The sequence below is a fragment of the Zea mays genome, chromosome 8 (assembly GCF_902167145.1).
Source record: "Zea mays cultivar B73 chromosome 8, Zm-B73-REFERENCE-NAM-5.0, whole genome shotgun sequence".
NCBI classification, from domain to species: Eukaryota; Viridiplantae; Streptophyta; class Magnoliopsida; order Poales; family Poaceae; genus Zea; species Zea mays.
In genome coordinates, this window is record NC_050103.1 from 125320244 (window position 1) to 125341454 (window position 21211).

The 21211-nt window shown below is 45.2% G+C and overlaps 2 protein-coding genes across 2 annotated transcripts; both read right to left on the bottom strand.

Annotated features, from left to right (window-relative positions):
* Positions 1–2896: 2896 nt before the first annotated feature.
* Positions 2897–16453, bottom strand: LOC100383243 (uncharacterized). Its single transcript, XM_020542256.2, has 13 exons — positions 16220–16453; positions 15511–15728; positions 13213–13324; positions 10874–10962; positions 10725–10793; positions 10503–10632; positions 9976–10134; positions 9490–9853; positions 8526–8635; positions 7010–7166; positions 6434–6624; positions 6157–6355; positions 2897–5213 (listed from the first exon to the last, which is right to left on the bottom strand). The coding sequence occupies exons 2-13, from the start codon at positions 15686–15688 to the stop codon at positions 3117–3119; spliced, it is 3855 nt and encodes a 1284-aa protein (XP_020397845.1). The 5' UTR covers positions 15689–15728; positions 16220–16453; the 3' UTR covers positions 2897–3116.
* Positions 16454–18135: 1682 nt separating this feature from the next.
* LOC103635833 (uncharacterized) lies at positions 18136–20739 on the bottom strand. The gene has a single exon (XM_020543383.2). It carries the CDS (start codon positions 20362–20364, stop codon positions 18277–18279), a length of 2088 nt encoding a protein of 695 aa, XP_020398972.1. The 5' UTR covers positions 20365–20739; the 3' UTR covers positions 18136–18276.
* Between the last annotated feature and the right edge of the window lie 472 nt (positions 20740–21211).

Sequence of the window (21211 nt, forward strand, 5' to 3'; positions counted from 1 at the left end):
AACTAGTTCAATTATGCACTTTTATATTTGCTTTGGTTTGTGTTGGCATCAATCACCAAAAAGGGGGGGGATTGAAAGGGAATTAGGCTTACACCTATTTCCTAATTGATTTTGGTGGTTGAATTGCCCAACACAAATAATTGGACTAACTAGTTTGCTCTAGATTATATGTTCTACAGGTGCCAAAGGTTCATCTACAACTATACTAAATCGACTGTCCGGAATACCGTAGATTATTCCGGACAGGAGAAGCTTTTTGGAAAAAACAGGCCAAGCGCGGACCGTCCGGGCCCTTGCGGCGGACCGTCCGCAACACCAGGATGACCCTCGGACAGAACCAATGCAAAAATCTAAGTCTACACTACGGACCGTCCGAAGGAAAAGCAAGGACCGTCCGAGACCTCGCGCGGACCGTCCGGCCTCAGGCGCGGACCGTCCGGTAGGTGAGGAACCGAAAACCCGAAGGTGACGGGTTCGGAAAAATGAATTATAGCGTCCTCGCGGACCGTCCGGGGTGCACGACCGGACCGTCCGCGACTGGCTTTATCTGACATCTGACGATGCATTAAATGCAATATAGCCGTTGATATAGCCGTTACTGCTGACCGTTGCGTTTTCAGCCGTTGATCTACAGGCGTGGACCGTCCGGACCAGGCGGGCGGACCGTCCGTGGTCGGCAGAATGGAGCAACGGCTAGGAAGTGGTTGGTGGTTATAAATACAACCCCAACCACCTCCATTCACTTCACCCAAGCATTCCAACCTTCAACATTCAATACAAGAGCTAGCAATCCATTCCAAGACACATTCAAAGCCTCCAATCTCTCCAAGTTCCAAAGTTGAGACAAGTGATTATTAGTGATTAGTGACTTGAGAGAAAGAGAGATCTGTGTGTTATTTGTCGCTCTTGTCGCTTGGCTTTTGCAATCGTGCTTTCTTTCAATCTTTCTTGCGATCAACTCAATTGTAACCAAGGCAAGAGACACCAATTGTGTGGTGGTCCTTGCGGGGAAGTTTGTTCCCGTTTGATTGAGAAGAAGAAGCTCACTCGGTCCGAGGGACCGTTTGAGAGAGGGAAAGGGTTGAAAGAGACCCGGTCTTTGTGACCACCTCAGCGGGGAGTAGGTTTGCGAGAACCGAACCTCGGTAAAACAAATCCGCGTGTCACACTCTTTATTCGCTTGTGATTTGTTTTGCACCCTCTCTCACGAACTTGATTATATTTCTAACGCTAACCCGGCTTGTAGTTGTGATTAATTTTGTAAATTTCAGTTTCGCCCTATTCACCCCCCCCCCTCTAGGCGACTTTCAATAAGTCCCCACAAACTCTGTGCCGAGCGATGCGAGGATAGGCCCCATGAACTCCGCGTTGAGTGACCCGCCACGCCGCAACCTTTGATAGCGTGCCTGCCACGACCGTCGTCGCTATAATTTTCTGGCCTCTAGCTCTCCGCGTCAGCACAACGAAAATGGTTACCACCAGCAGCAGCAGGGCTCGGATCTCCCGAGGTGGCGGGCTCTTCAGAGACCCGTATCGTCAGTCTGGTGCTGGCGTCCGACGGCTTGCCATGACACGTCGAGGTCGAATGAGGACGTGGAGACATGTTGGTCGGTGGTTGCGGCCACGTGCCCCTTCGCTGTGGCACCGTCGAGGAGGCTGTAGTCGAGCAGCGTGGCGCGGGTGCCGTTCTGCGTAAGGAGGTGATATCCGCTCTACATCACGCCCCATCGTTCCATGGTAGTTAAGATACACGTACCACCAACTCTATGACTCTGACGATCAATCGATCTGCTTAGGCCGGGGAGGTCTCGATTGGTAGCTGTAGGTGGAGTGTTGGTGATACTGATGCGAATGGAGCTTGGGAGTCAGATTGGTGCATACGGGGTGAACGATCGGCTGCTTGCTTGCTCGTTTCTAAATTTATGGAGCGAGGAATTGAGCTATCCGTGTTTATGGCGACGACGGCGGCCATGAGTATGCATGCCATATATTTGTGGAATTGTGGGAAACTTCGTTGAGTCTTGAAGAGCTACTTCTACGGTCGTGATCTGAAGAAGGTTCTCAAAGCATGGATATCTCTTAGCTTTGTCGGATAATTCTAATTTACATATGTTTCCATTTCAATATTAATCTTATTCTGTTAAGAACATATTTCTTAAGTAACATCATGTTTAGCTTCACAAATATGCTTAGTATTTTTTTACATACATATATTTTTTCAATCAGTAGTTATGCCAAATTTACAAATGATACAAGGGTGCAAGACCTTCTTTTGGAAAGCCTTATATTTAGGGTTTATGTAAAAAATAAGATGAAATTATGTATAAGTGAATGTTTAAACCTTGGTTGTTGGCTCCACATTCACACTCACCTAATCAATAAAAAACATATATTTTATGATTTATTAAAACAAAATTTATAACATGTCATATAGTATATTAGAAATATGAGTTGTAATAGGCTAGAAGTTACACCACTGGCATAGATAAGTTTTGTTTTGTAGCTGTCCTAGTTGTATCCTGTTAGGATTTTATTGTGTGCCAATTGGGTAGTTCAGCATTGATCCTGATCTCCTTGTATGCCGAGCTATATAAGCAAAGGCTTTCTTATACTTGATCAAGCAATCAACAAGTATCCTTGTATATGAATTTATAGTTTTAAGACTAAATATTTAAAATATATTTGTGATTACAGATTTCGATCCTTCACTCAGTCGACTCAGATCTTCCAAAACGTCATTCTTTTGCAAACTAGTAAGTACATATTTTTTGGACAGGGTACTAACATGTTTAGCAGAAGCACAAAGTGTAGGCGATTAGGTAGGTTGCTCCGTCAGCACTCGTCGGACAGGCTAACCTTCATACCGTTCTTCTCTCTCCCACAGGCCACCGCCAAATTTAGCTTTGAAATTTAACAAAGTTAGGTCAGAGTTCAACTTCAACCAGAAAAGCACTCAAATTATCCTAATAAAGGCGCAGACTTTACAGGGTGTATCTCTTTCTTTCCCTTTTAAAACTTAAAAACTTTTAATTACATGGCGCATCAGCTCAGGCCCGAAACCATCTGTTACAACAAAACATTATTCCGACTGTATGATTGTATACAGGCACCTCGCATTACCAGCGGCCGTTGGCATGGCGGCGCCACAAGGAGACCCCGTTCACCCCACCTCCCAGGTACTCACCCACCTGGGGGTGGTATCCATTTGTGTTGACCCCAAGGCTCACCGATGGACTGGCAGAGCCATTCAGCCAAGGCTTAGAAGCACTCACGTCAGACAGGCCATTAGAGTAGATATCCAACGAGGGAAACTGCCGTTCCCTCAACCCATTGACAGCATTCATGTCATAAGCCCCCGACAATCCACCATCGTACTTGGGTGAATTGAACCGAGCGGGACTTCTAACAGAAGCCATTTCCATGTCTGACAAGTTTCCTCTCGGTGAAAACGGCAGGCCAAACACGTTGTAGTCTTGACGAAACGACTCCGGTATACTGCCGTTGATCTGGTCCTCCTCAAGCAAGTCGTTTATGATGTCAAGGTGTGGAAATTCTTCTGCCACTGGCCCCTGCGGTTGATGCCATACATGACTGGCGGGTGTCTCGGTTTGGAACTGCTGCCTAGCTTGCAGTCCTGCATGCCTGCTGAACTTTTCTGTTCCTCTGCTGCATGCTTGCTGATAAGTATCGTCCCTCCGAGACTGCTCATATGCTTGACTGTTGGTCATTTGTTGGTAAGGAGCGTGGTCCCTCCAGAGATGCATATCAACATTACTGTCACCTTTCCACTGCTGCCAGCCGTCATGTGCTTCTAACTTACCAGGCCCAGACTTGAATCCATGCCTAGCTGATGACTGATCAGATCTTCCTGCAGGAGGCATCATGACTGTACTTGATGCATATGCTGATAGAGGCCGTGAAGGAGCAGTGTCTTGATCCAGAGAAGACGGCTGATACGCAAGGCTTGCGGAGGTCATAGACAGACCAGACTTACCAATTATTGCATTCCGGTAGGTCTGTGGAGTATAAGATGGGGCAGAAAATGAAGGATCATTTACTGGCCTTCTCCCAGCTGCTTCACTCATCGAGCGGGAAAGCAATGTGGAAGTTTGAATATGTGAAGCAGCTGGCCCGGTTGATCTTGGTGTGGGTAACACAGGAGCACTTGAAGGCCTCCATGCTGCAGCAGCCTCTGAAAGTGAGGTGGTAGTTGTGACCTTCCTAGTAGTTGCCCCTTGAGCTTCAGAACTAGTAGCTGGAGATATATGTGACTGTTCTGAAGAAGGCAGAGCAGCCTTATCATCTTGTGATAACCTTGGGGCGGCTGGAGTAAACTTATCAATCTGCAGCGACCTAGAAGGAAAAAGCGCATCTTTAGCACCTGATAATGATTTTGGCAGAGCTGGAGAGGCTTTATCAACTGGTGGAGATTTGGGAGCAATTGGAGTTGCTTTATCAATGGCTGGAGATTTTGGGCGAACTGGAGTTGCTTTGTCAACTGCTGCGGATTGAGGACGAACTGGAGTTGCTTTGTCAACTGCTGGAGATTGAGGGCGAACTAGAGTGGCTTTGTCAACTGCTGGAGATTGAGAACGAACTGGAGTTGCTTTGTCAACTGCTGGAGATTTGGGACGATGTGGAGTTGCTTTGTCAACTGCTGGAGATTTGGGACGGGCCTGAGCTACTTTGTTTACCAACGGAGATTTTTGAGGAACTGGAGTAGCTTTATCAACCGAAGGTAGCTTTGAGGGAACTAGCGTTGCTTTATCAGCTGAAGGCAGCTTAGGAGGAACTGGAGCAGCTCTATTGGTTCGTGGTGATTTAGAAGGAAGAGAGGCATCTTTATCCATATCAGCTGGATGTGATTTGGAGCAAGGAGATGCCATGGTGACTTTCATTTTCAAACTTGATCCATTAACTTTGTTTGAAACTGGGTCCATTTTTGTTGTGGTGGGAGAAGGCACAGGTTCATTGTTTGCAGTGACTGGTATGCCTGAAACAGAATCCTCCAGAACAGGGTTGACCACAGATGCATCCTTCTTTGGTGTTCCATTCACTTTAAGATCAACGGTATCTTCTGATGAATGCACCGGGATCTCTGGAACATCAGGTGGCTTATCCAAAGAATTAGATGAGTCAGAAGGTTCTTCCTTCGCTTTTGCGTCCCTAGCTTCAAAATGTTTTTTGAGAAGTTTCTGCCCCTCAATGTTTTTCTGAAAAAAAAATGCAAAAACAAAACAGAGTTACAGTAATGAGTTGGTTGACATTTACAACGAATGAAGTAAACACTGAGGATTCCTTATGTAAGCTGGAAAATAAGAACCCCTCAGCACATCCATTCAAGTTACTGGTACATGTGTTTCACAGGGAAAAGGGGGTGGCATTGTCATACAAATCGATTGACATAACCAGTCACCAACAGTACAGCACAAAAACTAAGGAAAAAATCTGTCAGGTTTTGCATCAAAATATTGTGATTATCTCCGCTTCATGAATAACCACCCAAATTCGAGCCAGAGGACTGAAACTTTGGTGTTGAGAGTCTACATCCACTGATCCACACCTCCAACAACTGAGTTAGACTCAATTTCTTAAAAAGATCATGATACACAGAAAAACTGTGTACCAACGATTGAAGGATAAATATACACAGCTTTCCTGTGTATGTGAGAAAATTCAAAGGATAAAGATCTTGAAGCAGTGACCACAACATCCAAAACTATGTCCTCTACGACCAGGCAATATGGTTGCCAAGTATAATTATTAATCCCTTGATTCTGAATATAGGTTCATTAGAGTATCTACATGGTCTCAATATCACACTGACTGATGATATCTATAACGAACATATTCTTTCCAATAGAAAGAGTTAAATAATGTTGAAGCGCCTTTCATAATGAATCTAGCAGCATTAACCGTGTCAATCTATATAAACTTTTAGCTACTTATGGTCGAAACTAAGAAATGTTGACTTCCAACAAACATAAAGGGGCTTGTTTGGAATATGAGGGCATGTTAAAATATGCATCACATACAAAACCAACAGTCATAATTCAGATCCTTTGGTCATACTCATACATACACAGAAAATGTAGTAGCCAAACTATAAATTTCATGATAAAACAAAGACATTTAAAGAACACACACAAAATTTACCTCATGCAGACGCTGCCCCAACTTACGAAGTCTATCTCTCAAGGTAAGTAGAACAGTATCCTGATCCAGTTTTGGAGCTGTGCAGCAGCCAGAACTATTGCGGCCTAAACCACCAGTGACATTAGAGGTGGAGGGAAGACCATCACCTTCCTCGGCAAAGCTAATAATGCTTAAGCCCTTGTTACGCTGATTTTTCCCTCTGCACATAAGTCTAGCTGGAGCAAATGCCAATCTTACAAGAAAGTGATGCATAACTTGTTTTCAAGTGTTCACTAACCTATTTGACATGTCTGACCCATCTGAAGAACCTTCTTCCAAGGCATCAATCTTTGCTATCACTTCCACCTGAGATGGTAAGCCATCACTATTATCAATGGCAGTTTCATCACGAAGCCTTTCCAGAATTTTAACCTCGCATTTCTCATCTCTTTCCTTGTCTTTAGCCTTACGGTTCTTCTTTTGCTTGGTCTGAAAAAGAAACCAAGTTTATGATGAAAAGGAAAATACAAGAACGATAAGGACATCAAGTTAACTAGAACTAAGGGCAAAGAACAAGACATCTTGAACAGATTTCCTTCAGTAACAAGATAGGCAACCAACCTAACTGAATCTGCAAAACCTCAGACCTAACTCATTTTTCCAAGTCACGCATCCTTATACCAAGTCTAATTAAAACGATAAGAGACACAGAAAAGAACTGTAGATTCTAACTCGCAAATTTTCTAAGTGAAAGAACTATTCCAGAAGCCGACTGCTAGGGAGCCATTTCTAGATGTGTCATGATAAACTTTAACATAAAATGGTTAAATATAAGAAACCAAGAAGAAAACTAATGCATGTAAGGAACTAGCACCTGCTTTTTCTTGGCACGCTTGTCCTTTTCATTTACACCACCACCACGCTTCCCCTTCATCTGATGTTCAAGAAGCCCAGCCTCCTCCTCCTCCTCACGAATAAGCTCCTCTTGCCTTTTCAATGCAACAGCTTCTTGGTACGCAACTTCAATTCCACTAACAAAAACAAAATGTAAGAAGCAAAAGAAACAGCCAGCTTATATCGCCATTAGAGAACAGCTAGCCAGCGATTTAAAGATATTCCACTAACCAAGTTTTCTTTTTGAAATTCAAACCTTACGATAAAATAGGCCCTCTTTTTTTAGTGTATAAAAATAACCAGAAAATGTCTTTTAGCCTCTTCTGAGTTTGATACAATGTTTTCAAGTCGTCCAAGTCAGTTTGGACCAATCACGATTAATCGTCCAAATCGTCCGACTAATCGTGATTAATCACGATTAATCACCCTAGTCGGTTAGCTAGAACGACCAGCAAGTCATCCGACTTGAAAACATTGGTTTGATATTTGGCATGTGCTCTAGAGCATTTACAAAATATATTTGGTGAACATGTATCAGTCATATTTTTGCAAATGGTTGTAATAAGCTAAGCTGAAGAGGCTTCATATAAGATTTATAGTAGTATTTCCACAACTCTATCCAACTAATAATCACCGCAAAATTTGGGCTGACTGGGTCAGGGCTGGGGACGTGAGCCACAGATATCTAGAAAAATAAATCAAAGGGGCTAGATATGATCGAGTGACCCCAACTAATCTAGGTTGATGAGCAGGTTCGATAAGCTTTGATATGCCATGGATGAATAGTAACAGAAGATCAACACAAAGTAATTAAAAATACAAAAGAACAAGAAAAAGTAAATCATGCTGTGTACAGTGCCCCATTCATACAATATGGATATGCAATCGACCACCATGCCAGCTGTAACTGACACTCTCACTGGTGTGGTGCTGTATACTGCCAGTGGCTGGTGCCCCTCTTCGATGATGAATGCCTCCCACATCTAAGCAACATCCCCCTCCCTATTTTGTTCATTGACACATCTCGTTCCATGTGGGGAACATGGTAGCAACCAGGAGCGATTCCAGGGAGGGGCAGAGGGGGGACAATGTCCCCCCTAAACCCTCCCCAAATTCCATAAGAGCTACTAATTTTTTAGCTAATTATCAGGTAAATAATGTAAAATATCTTCTAACAGCCCCTCAATCTGATTTGTCCCTCCCAAACTTAAATCCTGGCTTCGCCCCTGGCAGCAACCCACATCGATTTTGACCCATGGATCATGACGTTTTGGGGTCACAGAACATGACAATCCCAGTGACTACAATCCAACCCAAGCCATTAGTTTTGCCGAACATTCAAATTGAACCATCATTTCAGTTCCAATTATAGTTAGGTTTTGCTATGTCTGGTTTTAAGCCAGTAAAATCAGAACCAATCAGTTCCTACATGACCCCAAGAGAATCAATCCAATTTAAGTAATCACAAAGATCAAAATGGACACATCAACTGTTACCTAAATATATGAGATAGCACAAATGTCTCTAGTATCTTCTGACCAAGCTCAGTTAGACGTCTTTCCTCACGCTCCATAGAAACATTGTAAACCTCACCAGAACTTCCATCCTACGAAAACGAGCATCACAAAAAAAATGAGTAAAATGCACTTCTGGTCCTTCAACTTGTCTGCCTGTGTCAACACGGTCCATAAACTTTTAAAGTATGTCTTTTAAGGACCCAATCTTTGTTCGGGTCTCTATTACGTCCTAACGGATTGTTGTGTCCCACATATCAGTTGCCGTTGTCTGTTGGATCCCACCCACCCTTCTATCTCCTTCCTCGACGACTAACATGTGGGCCATAACAACCCGTTAGGACCTGATAGAGACCCGAACAAATATTGATCTTTTAAGAGGCATACTTTAAAAGTTTATGGACCGTGTTGACACAGCCAGACAAGTTTAAGGGTCGGAACTCGGAAGTGTACTTCGCTCCAAATAAATGATTCTATGCAATAGTGATTTCATTTCTCAAAATATAACAGAATCAAGCAAGGCTATGTGCTTATAAAGAATATAGCAAGTAGTCAATACCATGCGATGAAAACAAGCAAACTGTTGACCAACCTACCAAGATAGTGCAGAGAACATACTAATTGCATGCTCAAATATCTGTTTGTATAAACAGAACATATCTCAGAAAATATCACATGCTAGGGTGTTCTGACTGGAAATGAAACCCCTATCCAATATTTGTGCATGTGATGAGAGTAGTAGTAAACGCAATTATTAACTTGTTCATTAAACCAATCCAGACGAGTTCAAAAGATTTACCTGCAAGTAAGCATGAGAAACTAGCAAGAAAATTGTCCTAACATAATTGATCCGAGGTTCTAGGGCCAAGAAAGTAGACACCTACTAAGATGAGCAAAAAGTGGAAATAAAACCAAGCTATAACATATCAAATTATATATTCCCTACCTTCATGCGGGGTTGGGAAGTTTTATCATCCTTGGGGGCTAAAGGTTGACAAGGCAAGGGTTCTAAGGCAGCTCTCTCAAGCAAAGCTATGACATCATCAGCCAAAATAAACATGTCCATGTCAACATGGACCATAGGCGCAGGTAGTTCTTCCAAATCTGCTAATTTTGTTTTGCCTTTCCTGCCCTTCATCTGGTATTCAAGTGCCTTCAGACTCGTATACAAGGAGTCCATCACTAATGTGGAAGTAACTTCTTTCTCTACAAAGAATTGCTTCACTAACATTTTCAATATGGTGTCAGTCTTTTCCCTGGACATGCGATGCCTGGTGTTTGGGTCAATTGCTGACCAGAAAGCACGAAAACTGCAAGACCAACAAAGATTTCAATGGGAGGAAGTATATAAAATATATAACAACCGCAAGTGACACTGAGTCACTGGCCAGTTTATTATGACAGATTAATCTAGGAAAGCCAACTGTCTAACCTGGACCATTTTATTTTGTCCTCAATGAGCTTGCTTAATTTACTTCTTCGCTCCTCAATAAAACGTCGGTATATTTGTTCCACATTTGTCATATAGATGCGGATCAATTCTCTCCGGTAAGGACGATCAAGGCAACGAAAAGGTCTATCCACTTTCTCCCTTGAATGTCAAAAAGATATAACAATCTGATGTTAGCATGTTACAAGAATACTTAGAATAGGTTGCCAATATAGCAAATAAACATCAATGGGCAAATTGTCCCATATACAAAAATACAGAATTAGATGAGTACAACAACGGATTGCTCCTTAGTATAAACTATTGAAGGCTATACGATGACCAAAAGAACTATTAACCAGAGCAAATGCAACATTATGCTTTTCTTCACGGGAGCGGACGCAGTAGAATCAGCAACGGGTTTGCTAGGAGCAACACAATTTCAATATATATTGGCAGAATATTTGTAGAAATCCCATGAACCCGTGAATCAGAAGCAATATCAATCAGAGCAGAAACTGATTAACCACCTGATAACCTGAACTTGAGCTATGATTTCAAGAACATCATCAACAAGAAAACCATCCTGAATCTTTGATAGCTCCATAAATTTTTTCCATCCCCAATCATGCTCCTTCTTCCAGAACCTATGCAAAGTATCTACAAAACTTACATGATTAATGCCTGAAGATAATGTCAAGATAATTATTGTGGGCACCTTCCAAGAAGAAAACAAACCAAGTTCAGCTCACCTGAGTACTTCATCTTTTTAGGATCTATATTGGCTACAGCTATAGTGAACTGTGCAAAATGACTCCATCCTGAAATTGTCAGGTTAAGATCAGAAAGGTAATCTCAGTACCCTGGCATGTAAAAGATTGCAGCAGACACAACATCACACCTGGGAGAAGTTTGTCATGATTAGCAACGCAAAGGAATAATGAAAGATGATTAGAGACATCACATCCTTGAGGATATACAAGAATATACCTGTGTAATAAATTTGGGAAAAATGAAGAAGTCAGCATGTTAGCATACAGAATATGTACACCAGAAAATGATACAGGAGTAAAATATACTAGGTCATGAATAAAACTATATAGCTTTCTGATGCCAGCAGCTTTCCACAGCGACAAAAGACAAAGCATAGGGGTATATCATATATGTTCAATGCAATGTGCTACGTTCACAATAATGGGTATAAAGCAGAAATGTCAGGATTATTTACTCCAATTCCTTACTTCTAGCTCCCCAGTCCCCACGGGCACCAACAGACCATTTGATAAAAAGAAACATGTCAACCTGGTATGCAAATGGGCAAATGGCACATAATGGGGAAATGTGTTTAGTGTTCCAATCCACAGGTTAGGTGCCAACATTTTCAATTAATACACCAGAGAAAATCTATCATTATCAGTAAGACATAAATGCTGATCCATTTTGGACCCTTTTTATCTTCTTAATATAATGATGCACACCTCTCCTGCCGTCATGCGTGTTCGAGAAAAAAGGCATAAATGCTATTTACATACACAATGCCACAAAAGTTGGTGCTCTTTGGGCAAGAACAAATATTGCACGCATTGACAACATAATGATAGGTTTTAGGGTTGCAATTGTATAAGCGTGGAGTGCAAGGAAAGAAATGATACTGAGAAAAATAGCACGTTTAGCACCCATAGATACTAACATGGAAAAATGATACGGTGTTGGGCTGGAGCTAAAAGTAAGAATGGCAGTGGGACGGGTTCGGGGCAGATACCCGCGGATTTTGGACCTGTCGGGGGCAGGAGCGGGTCTCTTTTTTTGCCCAAGGGTTTAAGGGTTCTGGGACCCAAAAAAAATGCGGGTTTGGGGCAGGTCTTGAACTCTACCCGTGGGTTCCCCACGGGGCCTGAAAAGCAGGCTGCAGACGAGCCCAGCTAAACAACCCAATATCGGATCTTCAGGCTCAGCCCGTCAGCCGCTGCTCAGATGCGCCTGCTCCCTGCTGCCCTAGCTGCTAGCTCAGACGCCCACAGCCTACTCCCTAACGACCTAGCTGCTGTAGTGTTGTATGCTGTGTGCAGTGTGAAGTGAACAGTGTGCTGCTGCTGCATGCCCAGCCTACTGGCTACTGCCGAGTGCTGCTGCTGCTGCTGCAAGCTGCATGTTCAAGCGTCCAGCCTAGAGCCTACTGGCGTGTGCTGCACTGCTGCTGCTGTGTGCCTACTGCTGTGGGTTGCTGCGGCGTGTATTTCTATGGTGTTTACAACTTGGAAGGTGACATGCGTTGCATGTCTCCTGGCAAAGGTGTCAATGAATAATGCGATGTGGTCTGAGGAGGAAGGGCAGAGGAGCTGTGTGTCTCACAAGTGGAGTGGTCGAGCAGTCCGCTTCAGGGTCAGGTCGCCGCCTCGCCTCGCCTATGGCAACGAAAGCATGTGTCTGGGTGTACAACTGATGTTCGGGTTTCGGAGAACCCATCAGGTCTCGGGTCCCAGCGGTTTCGGGGGCGGAATTTAGCCCGAAATGGGGTTCAGGTCGGGTTCGGGTTTTTTTCTCGGGTTTCGGGTGTGGGTCTGTGAACGCTCCACCCGGCCCGAACCCATCCCACTGCCATCCCTAGCTAAGAGGAACTCCAACCAAACCCTCAAACTTTGCCCCCCTCCCCCAAATGGGAGCCCCTCATCCATGTTTCAAACCTTCTCAGCGCACTCCCTCCTCAGTTTTTCTACTGTACAATATTTTCATGTGCCCTTAAAAGAAGGATAGGAGGCAATATGAGATCTAGGCTGGATATGCTCTAAGGTTTCTGCAATAGCTTCTTGTCTGGACCAAAGTTTTTCGCTAGCGCATGGCTGCAGTCTTGCCTTTTCTCCTTCCCTCCTATGTTGCAACCAAAATGCTGTCTCCAAACAGGTGTTGGATTAGACTGATGTAAAATATACCATGGTTGTGTCTTGACATTCGGTAAACTGTGGTATTGAAAAACAGTGTTCCCAAACAGGCCCTAGTAGGTTGACCTATTGCTGCTTAGGCGTTTTTGGGCAGTGGTCATGTGTGTTTCCTTAGCGTGTGCCGCTAAGAGTTCTGTAATCGGCCACTTAGGGGAACAGGCTCAGCCTCTCCTCCATTGTTTTTATTCTCTTCTTAATAAAATGACAAGCAGCTCTCCTACGTCGTTCGAGAAAAAAGAAAAGGGCAAAAAAGAGAAACATCAAGACAATGTTTTCCAAATAATGCCATCAAGAACTTTACCATTTGTAACCACCAGCTTCAAATGGCTCACTTTTCATTTCTCTTTTCTTCTCCTTCGAGAAGTTTTCAATCCTCCAAGTGTAACGTCCAAACAATTCTGAAGGCTTGGGGCCTGTTAAGATAATTCAACCAAATGAGCTATGGATAGCACAAAACAAAACTTTAGAACTTAGGAAACAGCATGTTATCTTTGAAAACAATTATGAGCAATAAAATGTAGACTTGAAATCAGGGAAAGAACCTATATTATCCTTGCAGCAACAGAAAATAGAGGCTAAAATTAATTAGGTCATGATCAGCATGCAAAATTAGTAAGCGTTGAGCAGCCAACATCGGGGACTACAACACCCTCAGCGTTGTCACCGTTGTGATCAGGCTCAGCAGAAAATTGATCATCTTCTTACATCTTGTGTTTTTGCTCGCCAAGTGTGTTTCAGCATATTGCAAAAGGTTAGACTGCAGGATCTAACCCCACAACCTGATGATCTTTCTTTTGATGATTGGTGGGCTAGAAAAAATGAAAGAGATGATGATCATCAGGTCAAAAAAGAGCTCAATTCTATCATTTTGGGTGCTTGGTCAATTTGGTATCATTGCAGCTTGTGTGTGTTTTATGGCATTCTTAATCTAGCTGGAGTTTTGTCACTCGCTAGAGAAGAACAGCATTGTGGGGTCTGGACAGGTTCAAGGTATTTCTTATCTCGCTGCATTTGCACCAGATGGTGGCTAGTTTTCTCCTAGGTTGCAGTCATGTTTTCATCCTTGTAATAGGCGTGTTAGTGTAAGTGCTTCGAAGTGGGTTGGTCCGGTGCTGTACGAGTTTTAAACCCCTTTCTTCTTCTTAATATAATGATATATGCAGCTCTCCTGTAGAGTGTAGAGAAAAAAAGCATGACAAACAAACTTTTAGAAAGTTCTATTGCAGTTTAGTACTCCAAAAAACGAAGTCTACATAAGTGGCATATTATTAACATTTACAAAAGGTAAGGCAGAGTGGCAGTAATCAAGGTCATCTGGATGCTCTCAATAAAAAATGAAAGTGGACTCATAAAGTTTTCTTTGTTCATAGGATAATTTGTGGCAAAAAAACTCATCTTATTTATTTCAAACTCTACTGTGTATGCAATCTGAATATGATCAGAGATAAGACTCATCTGCCACGTTAAAAAAAAGACTCGTCTGCCATTTTGACTTGACCGCTATCTATGTTTTTTCCCATAAGTGACAGATATTATCAGTCAGCGGATGAATTGAAGCATCATACAGGTATACTATCAGTCAGCGGACTAGATAGCAAATGTGAGTCAGTCATAAGCACCAATGCACCATTCACTATGGTGTCTGTCCGTCTGAATAATGTCAAGTAACCTCACGTGCTATGGCACTGCCTAATGGACCAATTGGTATGCCCCCAATGCTAAAACAGGTACCTTTTCTGAAGTTTGGACCTTACATAACTGGAAAATACTAAAATTTCATTTCTGATAAGACACGCACTTATATTCCTAATAGACCAACTACTACTCTCCCAGTGCCAACAATGGTTATTTTTCTTGGACTAAAATATGTTTCCACTTTTGAACAATGGACCCGGACTAAGCAAGATGCCCAGAATGACCAAAAGCTCTTTCTTCCATCCTCCACTCCGCAGCTGTCATCGCCACAACTACCTCCTTGCCCACCTCCACCTCCCGGTTTCCTCCTCACCACTTCATGACCGGTAGAAACCAACAATTTAAAGGTTTTCAAGAAGTAGACCCCACCTCTGCTTCATAAAAACTGCCGCTAACTGACCACCATCCCCCTTCTTCCACGTTTCCATCTGCACCTTTTCATCCTCCTCCCAACCAGCTGGCACAAGCCCCACATTCCTAGCCCAATTAGTCACCAACTCGGACCACCTAGTCGATAAAACTGCCCAGACTATCGACTGTGCTCTTGTGTGGCAGAATGGTGGCGATAAACGCCTAGGTAGCAGCATATTCTACCTTCTAGAACACTATCTAAAATATTGATGGAGGAAGCAATACCAGTCCCTTTAGCAACGGTAAGAATGGTCAGTTCACTATATATAGGCCTTCAGCTAGCATGCGACAATAGATGAATAAACAAAATGCACACTCTCCCTTAAAGCTAAAAACTTTTTAACCAGAGCTTTTGTAAGATGTCAAGACTTCGGGAACAAGCTACTGTATCTACTATGTTAATCATAAGTAGGTCAATGAAATTTTGGCCATGTAGAACAAAATCATTTAGCACACCAAAGTAACAGGCATTAGATCAAGTGCATTCACGCACCAGGATCATCATCATCACCATCGCTATCCCAGAAGGGTGGGGATGTTGAAGGGGTGTCACTGTCTGCCCGCTCACAGGACCTCCACTCGGAGAAGGACTCGCCAGAGAGACTGCGTTCATCATCCCTCATTCCAGTTGTGCTAGCAGCTGAATCATCTGTTACTGCAGAACCTGCCATCCACAAAATCCACGACCGCTCCAGACAACCTTATTCGCAGCTGTATGCAGAACAAAATCAGTTCACACACCAAACGCGTGAATGGGTGAAAAAATATTATGGCCTGGTAGAAAATCAGCACCCAGCAATTCAGAAAGCATCTTTATTAGGTCCCTGGAAAATTAGCACTCGTGCCAAATAGTTTTATTATAAACCCATGCTTCCCAGGTTTGTACTCCCCTACAAACCGGGGAGGGGGGGGGGGGTGCTGTGACCACTCACCAGTAATCATCTAAAAAAATATACATGCTCCAGCACTGATTACAGGATTCAGACTGGGACGGACCCAGCAAGGGACAGGGGTGTAAACAAAAATCATTTTTTTTCAAACAAAAATCGAAGTTAGTGGCCATAATACGTATATACACTTGTTCTTTTAATCAAGCTACTTATAATTAGATCAGATCCGAATACAGATGACCAAATAGCTTAAGTTAGGGTTTGGGCTCTCGGTTTCGCACAGCAGGAGGGGGGCAAAAGGGGCGGGCATACCTGGTAGGTCCTCGTCACCAGCGAAGGGTCCGACGAAGACCTGGCTCCTGGCTTGGGCGGCGGCGGTCGCCCAGTCGTCCCCGCGAGAGGGAGAGAGCGCACGCGGGGCGGGGTGAACGGGAGAAGAAAAGGCAAGGTGAACGCAGTACAGAGTTTTTTCCTGGCCCGGAGCTGGAATGGTGGATACCCGATGCCGTGGTTTGGCTATGATGCACGCACGCATCCAAACCAAACATTGGGTCTGTTTGGACAGCTTTTTTCTGGAAAAAAAACTAAGAATCATTAGACAGTTTTTTTCAACCTCCAAATCAGAGTTTAAGTTTTAGAAATCATTAGATTTCTTCTAGATTCCTTCAATTTGACCACTCGATAAATTTTATATTCATCTTAATTTAAACAATTTTCATATAAACGATTCTTACATAGATGAATTTAGAAGCGAAGTTTTTGACGGCCACAACTGATTTAGACAGCCAAGAGTTGAGGACTCTACACTGCTTCAATATTATATCTTCTCTAAAATGAGTCTAAGGGTCAACCTAGCCTACATAATTGGAAATTTTGATACAACTTCTATCACCTATATGGAAGCACTTCCTCCAGTAGTTGTACACATAGAGAAAAAACTAATGGTAGAATAAACTATTTTGATATGACTGATGTATTCTAAGGACTGTTTAGCACTGTTTCACTTTGCAAAATCTAGCTTAACTTCACATAACTCTAGGTAAACACTCACAGCTTCACCAAATCTATAAAAGCAGCCAAAATGGTACTTCACAAATATATATCTTCAACTCTCTCATGAAGTTAATGTGAGATTATCCACCTTTGTCATCGATTATACACTCACTCACCACACGTTTTCTGTCGTTCTATTCTCAGGAAGGTCAAGCGCTCCGTTTTGTAATACCGAGAACTAGCAACAAAGACTTTAACATCATACGTACTAGACATAGAAAATTCTTTCTGGATCCGTCAAAACTCTTATCATCGGACTCCCCTTAGGAAAGCAAGGCCATCCAGGGCAGCGTACTGTGCATAACTTAATTAGGGTGTGTTTGGTTAAGAAGTGGAGGAGGATGGAGCAGCTATATTCCTATTTTCTAAATGTTTGGTTTCCAATAAAAGAGGAGTAGAGTGGCTCTTGGAGTCTACACATAAAAAATAACCATAAATAGTTGGAATACTCCTGCTCCACCAAAACGACTAGAGCGCTTTCCTCCCTCTCCTCTTCTCTGCACTCATATGGCTCTCCAAACAAACAAAGAACGTAACGACTTCGTTATATTCTACTATTCAATCAAACAAAAAAATAGAACGCAGAATAGAACGACCCATTTTAAAAACCTGGAATGGAGCCGGTCTACTATAGTTGACTCTCTAACCAAACACAAACTTATAAAAATTAGGTGTTGTGGGATCTAACCATGTCAAGTCTAGACATAGAGACGCGCAGATCTGCAAATAGATTATTTTTTCAGGTTTATCGTTCAATGAGAGTAATGTTAAACAACACCCGGTTGTTTGTGACACCGTGACGCGCAAAGTTTGGCCATCAAATCTGGCGTACACTTCTTTATCTACTGTCTGATCTCTTCAATTTGTTTTATTTTTATCTATTCTGCGGGATGCACTTACCGGTGATTTTTTATATATATATAAATGAGAGTTCGCGTCTAAAATTTTAGCTGTAATTTTGTTCTCTCACCCATTTGATACTAAACGTTTGATGTGGATCTAATAGGTTGAAAATGAGAAGTGCTTCATGTAGAGTTGACATGTGTGACTTAAATACCAACGTTGATATATGGTTGTTGTTGTCTCTTGTTTTGGATTAATAAATCATGAATTACTAGATAATTTTAGTGTCGTACCTCAGTTTACCACTAGACTCGTAATTGTAGCCGTGCTCGTTGAAAAATCGTATGACAACGGCATTCTAAACACTCGAATGATACATAGACAAACTCAGTAATAATCACTCCGTCATTGCCTCTGCATGATTGGTGGTCGCTCCAGGACGCCGGCATGAGACAGCAGCGCCCACAGCTGCGTCATGAACTCGCCGCCGGCGCCGAGCATCTCAGCGTGAATGTCCACGTTGTCCGATGGCGCGAGGAACAGCACGAGCTCCGTCCAGAACTCGGCCAGCACCTCCCACCGCCGCGCGTCGTCGACTCCAAAGGCCGCCCTGAGCTGCCCCCAAAGCACCGCCGCCCTCTCGATGACGGTGGCGCCGACGGCTCTATCGTATGTGCCACTTTCCTGCACGGCTGCACGTACGGCCGCTCTGCGATCTCCATCTCCTCTAGCCTGGCGATTATGCTGCTATGCGTTTTGCAGCCGTCCAGGTGGTCCCGCGCCTGCTGCACCGCCGTGTCGAATATCTGCTCGGCGTTGTAGCTGGGGTCCGGCAGCATCTCCGGCACGAACGCCACCAGGTAGGCGCAGTAGTTGGACAACTTCTTCGCGACGAGCCGATGGTGGTCGTCACCGGCTGCGAAGCGGCCAGCTGGACGGAAACTATAAGACCAGTCACAGCTCGTGGTGACCACGTGCCACGCCAAGATCTGATCGGTGACCATGGGAAGCCTGCACGCCCATGCCAGACGCGGCAACAGATGGTGCTTTCGCAGTGTCGCCACACCATTGCTGAGGTGGCAATGGTTCTGTTTGAGCCAGAGGAGCACGGCGCGCTTCACCTCGGGAGGCAGCGGCTTCCTCCTGCCCCGCTTCTGGCCCTGCCGACGCGGCTCCACCAGGTAAAGCGTCAGCCACGAGAGCAGGTTACACGGCCGGCGTTCGAATCGCTTCAGGAGCACGTACTGGCCGACCTTGTCTTCCCAGTACCTCGTCTCCGGCGGCGCGATGCTCTGCTTCCACCACAGGTGGTGGCCCAGCCGCCGCCCCGACCACCGCCGGTCGTCGCGCACGCAGCGGTACACGGTCTTAACGTACCTCCAGTTGGAGGAGAAGCCGGCCACCGCCTGGAACACCTCAAGGCCCGCGGTGATCACGACAAGGAGCATGGTGACGGAGCGGTCGAGGTTGCGCACGCCGATGTGGAGGCGGTGGTAGCCGGGGCCGAGCGTGCCGAAGAACGCCGTCCACATGGTCAGCCCCGCCACGGCAACGGCGATGCAGATGTACGTCTTGGCTCCCACCAGCACAATGTTCCTGGTGTAGAAGAAGTCGTAGAGGAAGGCGAGCTCCGCCTCGACGACCCGGAAGGCGGCGTCAGGGCCGGTGGCGTCCATGTGGATGAGCCCGTTGAGGACGAGGCTGCGCGCCTTCTCCGAGCCGGCCTCCGCCGGAACGTACCCGTAGAACCGGCGCTTCAGCAGCTTGAACAGGGCGAACGCGAGGCAGAAGTCCTTGGCCCTGTCCTTCTCGACATCGCTGTCCGGCTGCTGATCGATCCACTGGTAAACTTGGTCGATCGTGACGACCGACTTGACGGCGCTCTGGGAGAGCATGTTTTCCCGGACGCGGTGGCCGCCGGTGTGGATGACCGGCTCCATCACCTCCTCGCCGTGGAAGATGTACGCGTACCCTTGCATGGTGGCGGGGTCAGCTGCAGGCTGCTGCTGGACGCCGTCAGCCTCAGCCATGTACTCGGCCATGTACTCGGCGACAACCCTGACAGACAGGTCGGGGCGGCTGACCTCGATCATCTCGGCTATCTTGGCAGCCGTCTTGAGCACGTTGAGCGCCCAGAACGCCCAGATGGCGGCGCGGTAGCTGGCGTTGTGGCCGGTGGCGTTGACGATGAGCCAGAGCACGAGGCCCGTCTGGAGGACGTGCTGCAGCAGCAGCTTCTTGCGCTGGTCCACGTCGCGGCGGCTGTGCACGGGCGCCGAGTACGCGCTCGCCTGGATGAGCAGCAGCGCGGCCGCCCAGAGCACGAACGTCTCGCCGCGGAAGGGCCCGTCCTGGATGATCCCCACGGCGTAGGAGACCACCACGTAGGACATGGAGTAGGCCATCCACATGGCGCCGCGGAGCAGCTTGTCGCTGCTGCGGCGGTTGGCGGAGCCGTAGAGCACCAGGGCGGCGAGGATGAGCGCGCTCAGGAGCACGACTGCCTCCAGGCGCAGCAGGCTGCCCTGCACCGTTCTGAGGCTCTCCCTGATGCCGCGCATGGCTGCCCGGCTTACCTCCGTAGTGGAGTCGCCTGCCTGGATCCACTGGCCAGCGGGGGCACTTGAAATGGCACAAGCCGATCATGGAAAGCCGCCAGCGCCTTGATCCATGAAGGAAGAAGATGAAACTTGAAGGGGATTGAAGGGGAAACGGGCAAGAAACGGTAACGAATGGAATTGGAATTGCTGTTCATTTGCAAGGTGCCAAGAGAGCTTCTTTTGCGAGTCATGGCCCTTGGCCATGGCTTGTGGCGGTGGGCATTCTTTGCAAGATAAGAATCTCCTGCAAAGTCTCAGGAACCCGCCTTTCTTCTCTCTGAAACCTGTCAGACATCGAAATCCTTCCTTGAGTTCCTTCTCGCTTAAATCTGCCGGATATTAAAATAGTTACAACACTCCTCAGCAGCTGGTAAATTGCCTTTTCAGCTTCTCTGTTAGAGCACGAGTTTGGACCGATGAGATGGCACCGGATGAAGAAAAGAATATATCCCATCCAACATCCGTTTGGAGACGAACACGCAGATACCAGTTCTCAATACCAGACCATGATCGTAAAGCTGGGAACTTGAGTGCTCAGGGAGAGGAAGCATAGTGTATGGGGTGGGGGATCTGCAAGTCAAAGAACCCACGCATTGTGGGTTGTGGCTGAACAAGAACTTGAGTGTCTGTTAGGCAAATACCATAAAAAACTTGATGACCACTAGTTAAGCAATTTCCAGTGTGGTGACTCTGATTTATTTACCATTATAGCACATCAGCTGGAAGAGGAAACGTGGTATGAAAAGCACATGCTGGATCAAGCAGGGCATTGTGCTACTGCCATCAGTATCCCGGTCCGGAAACTAAA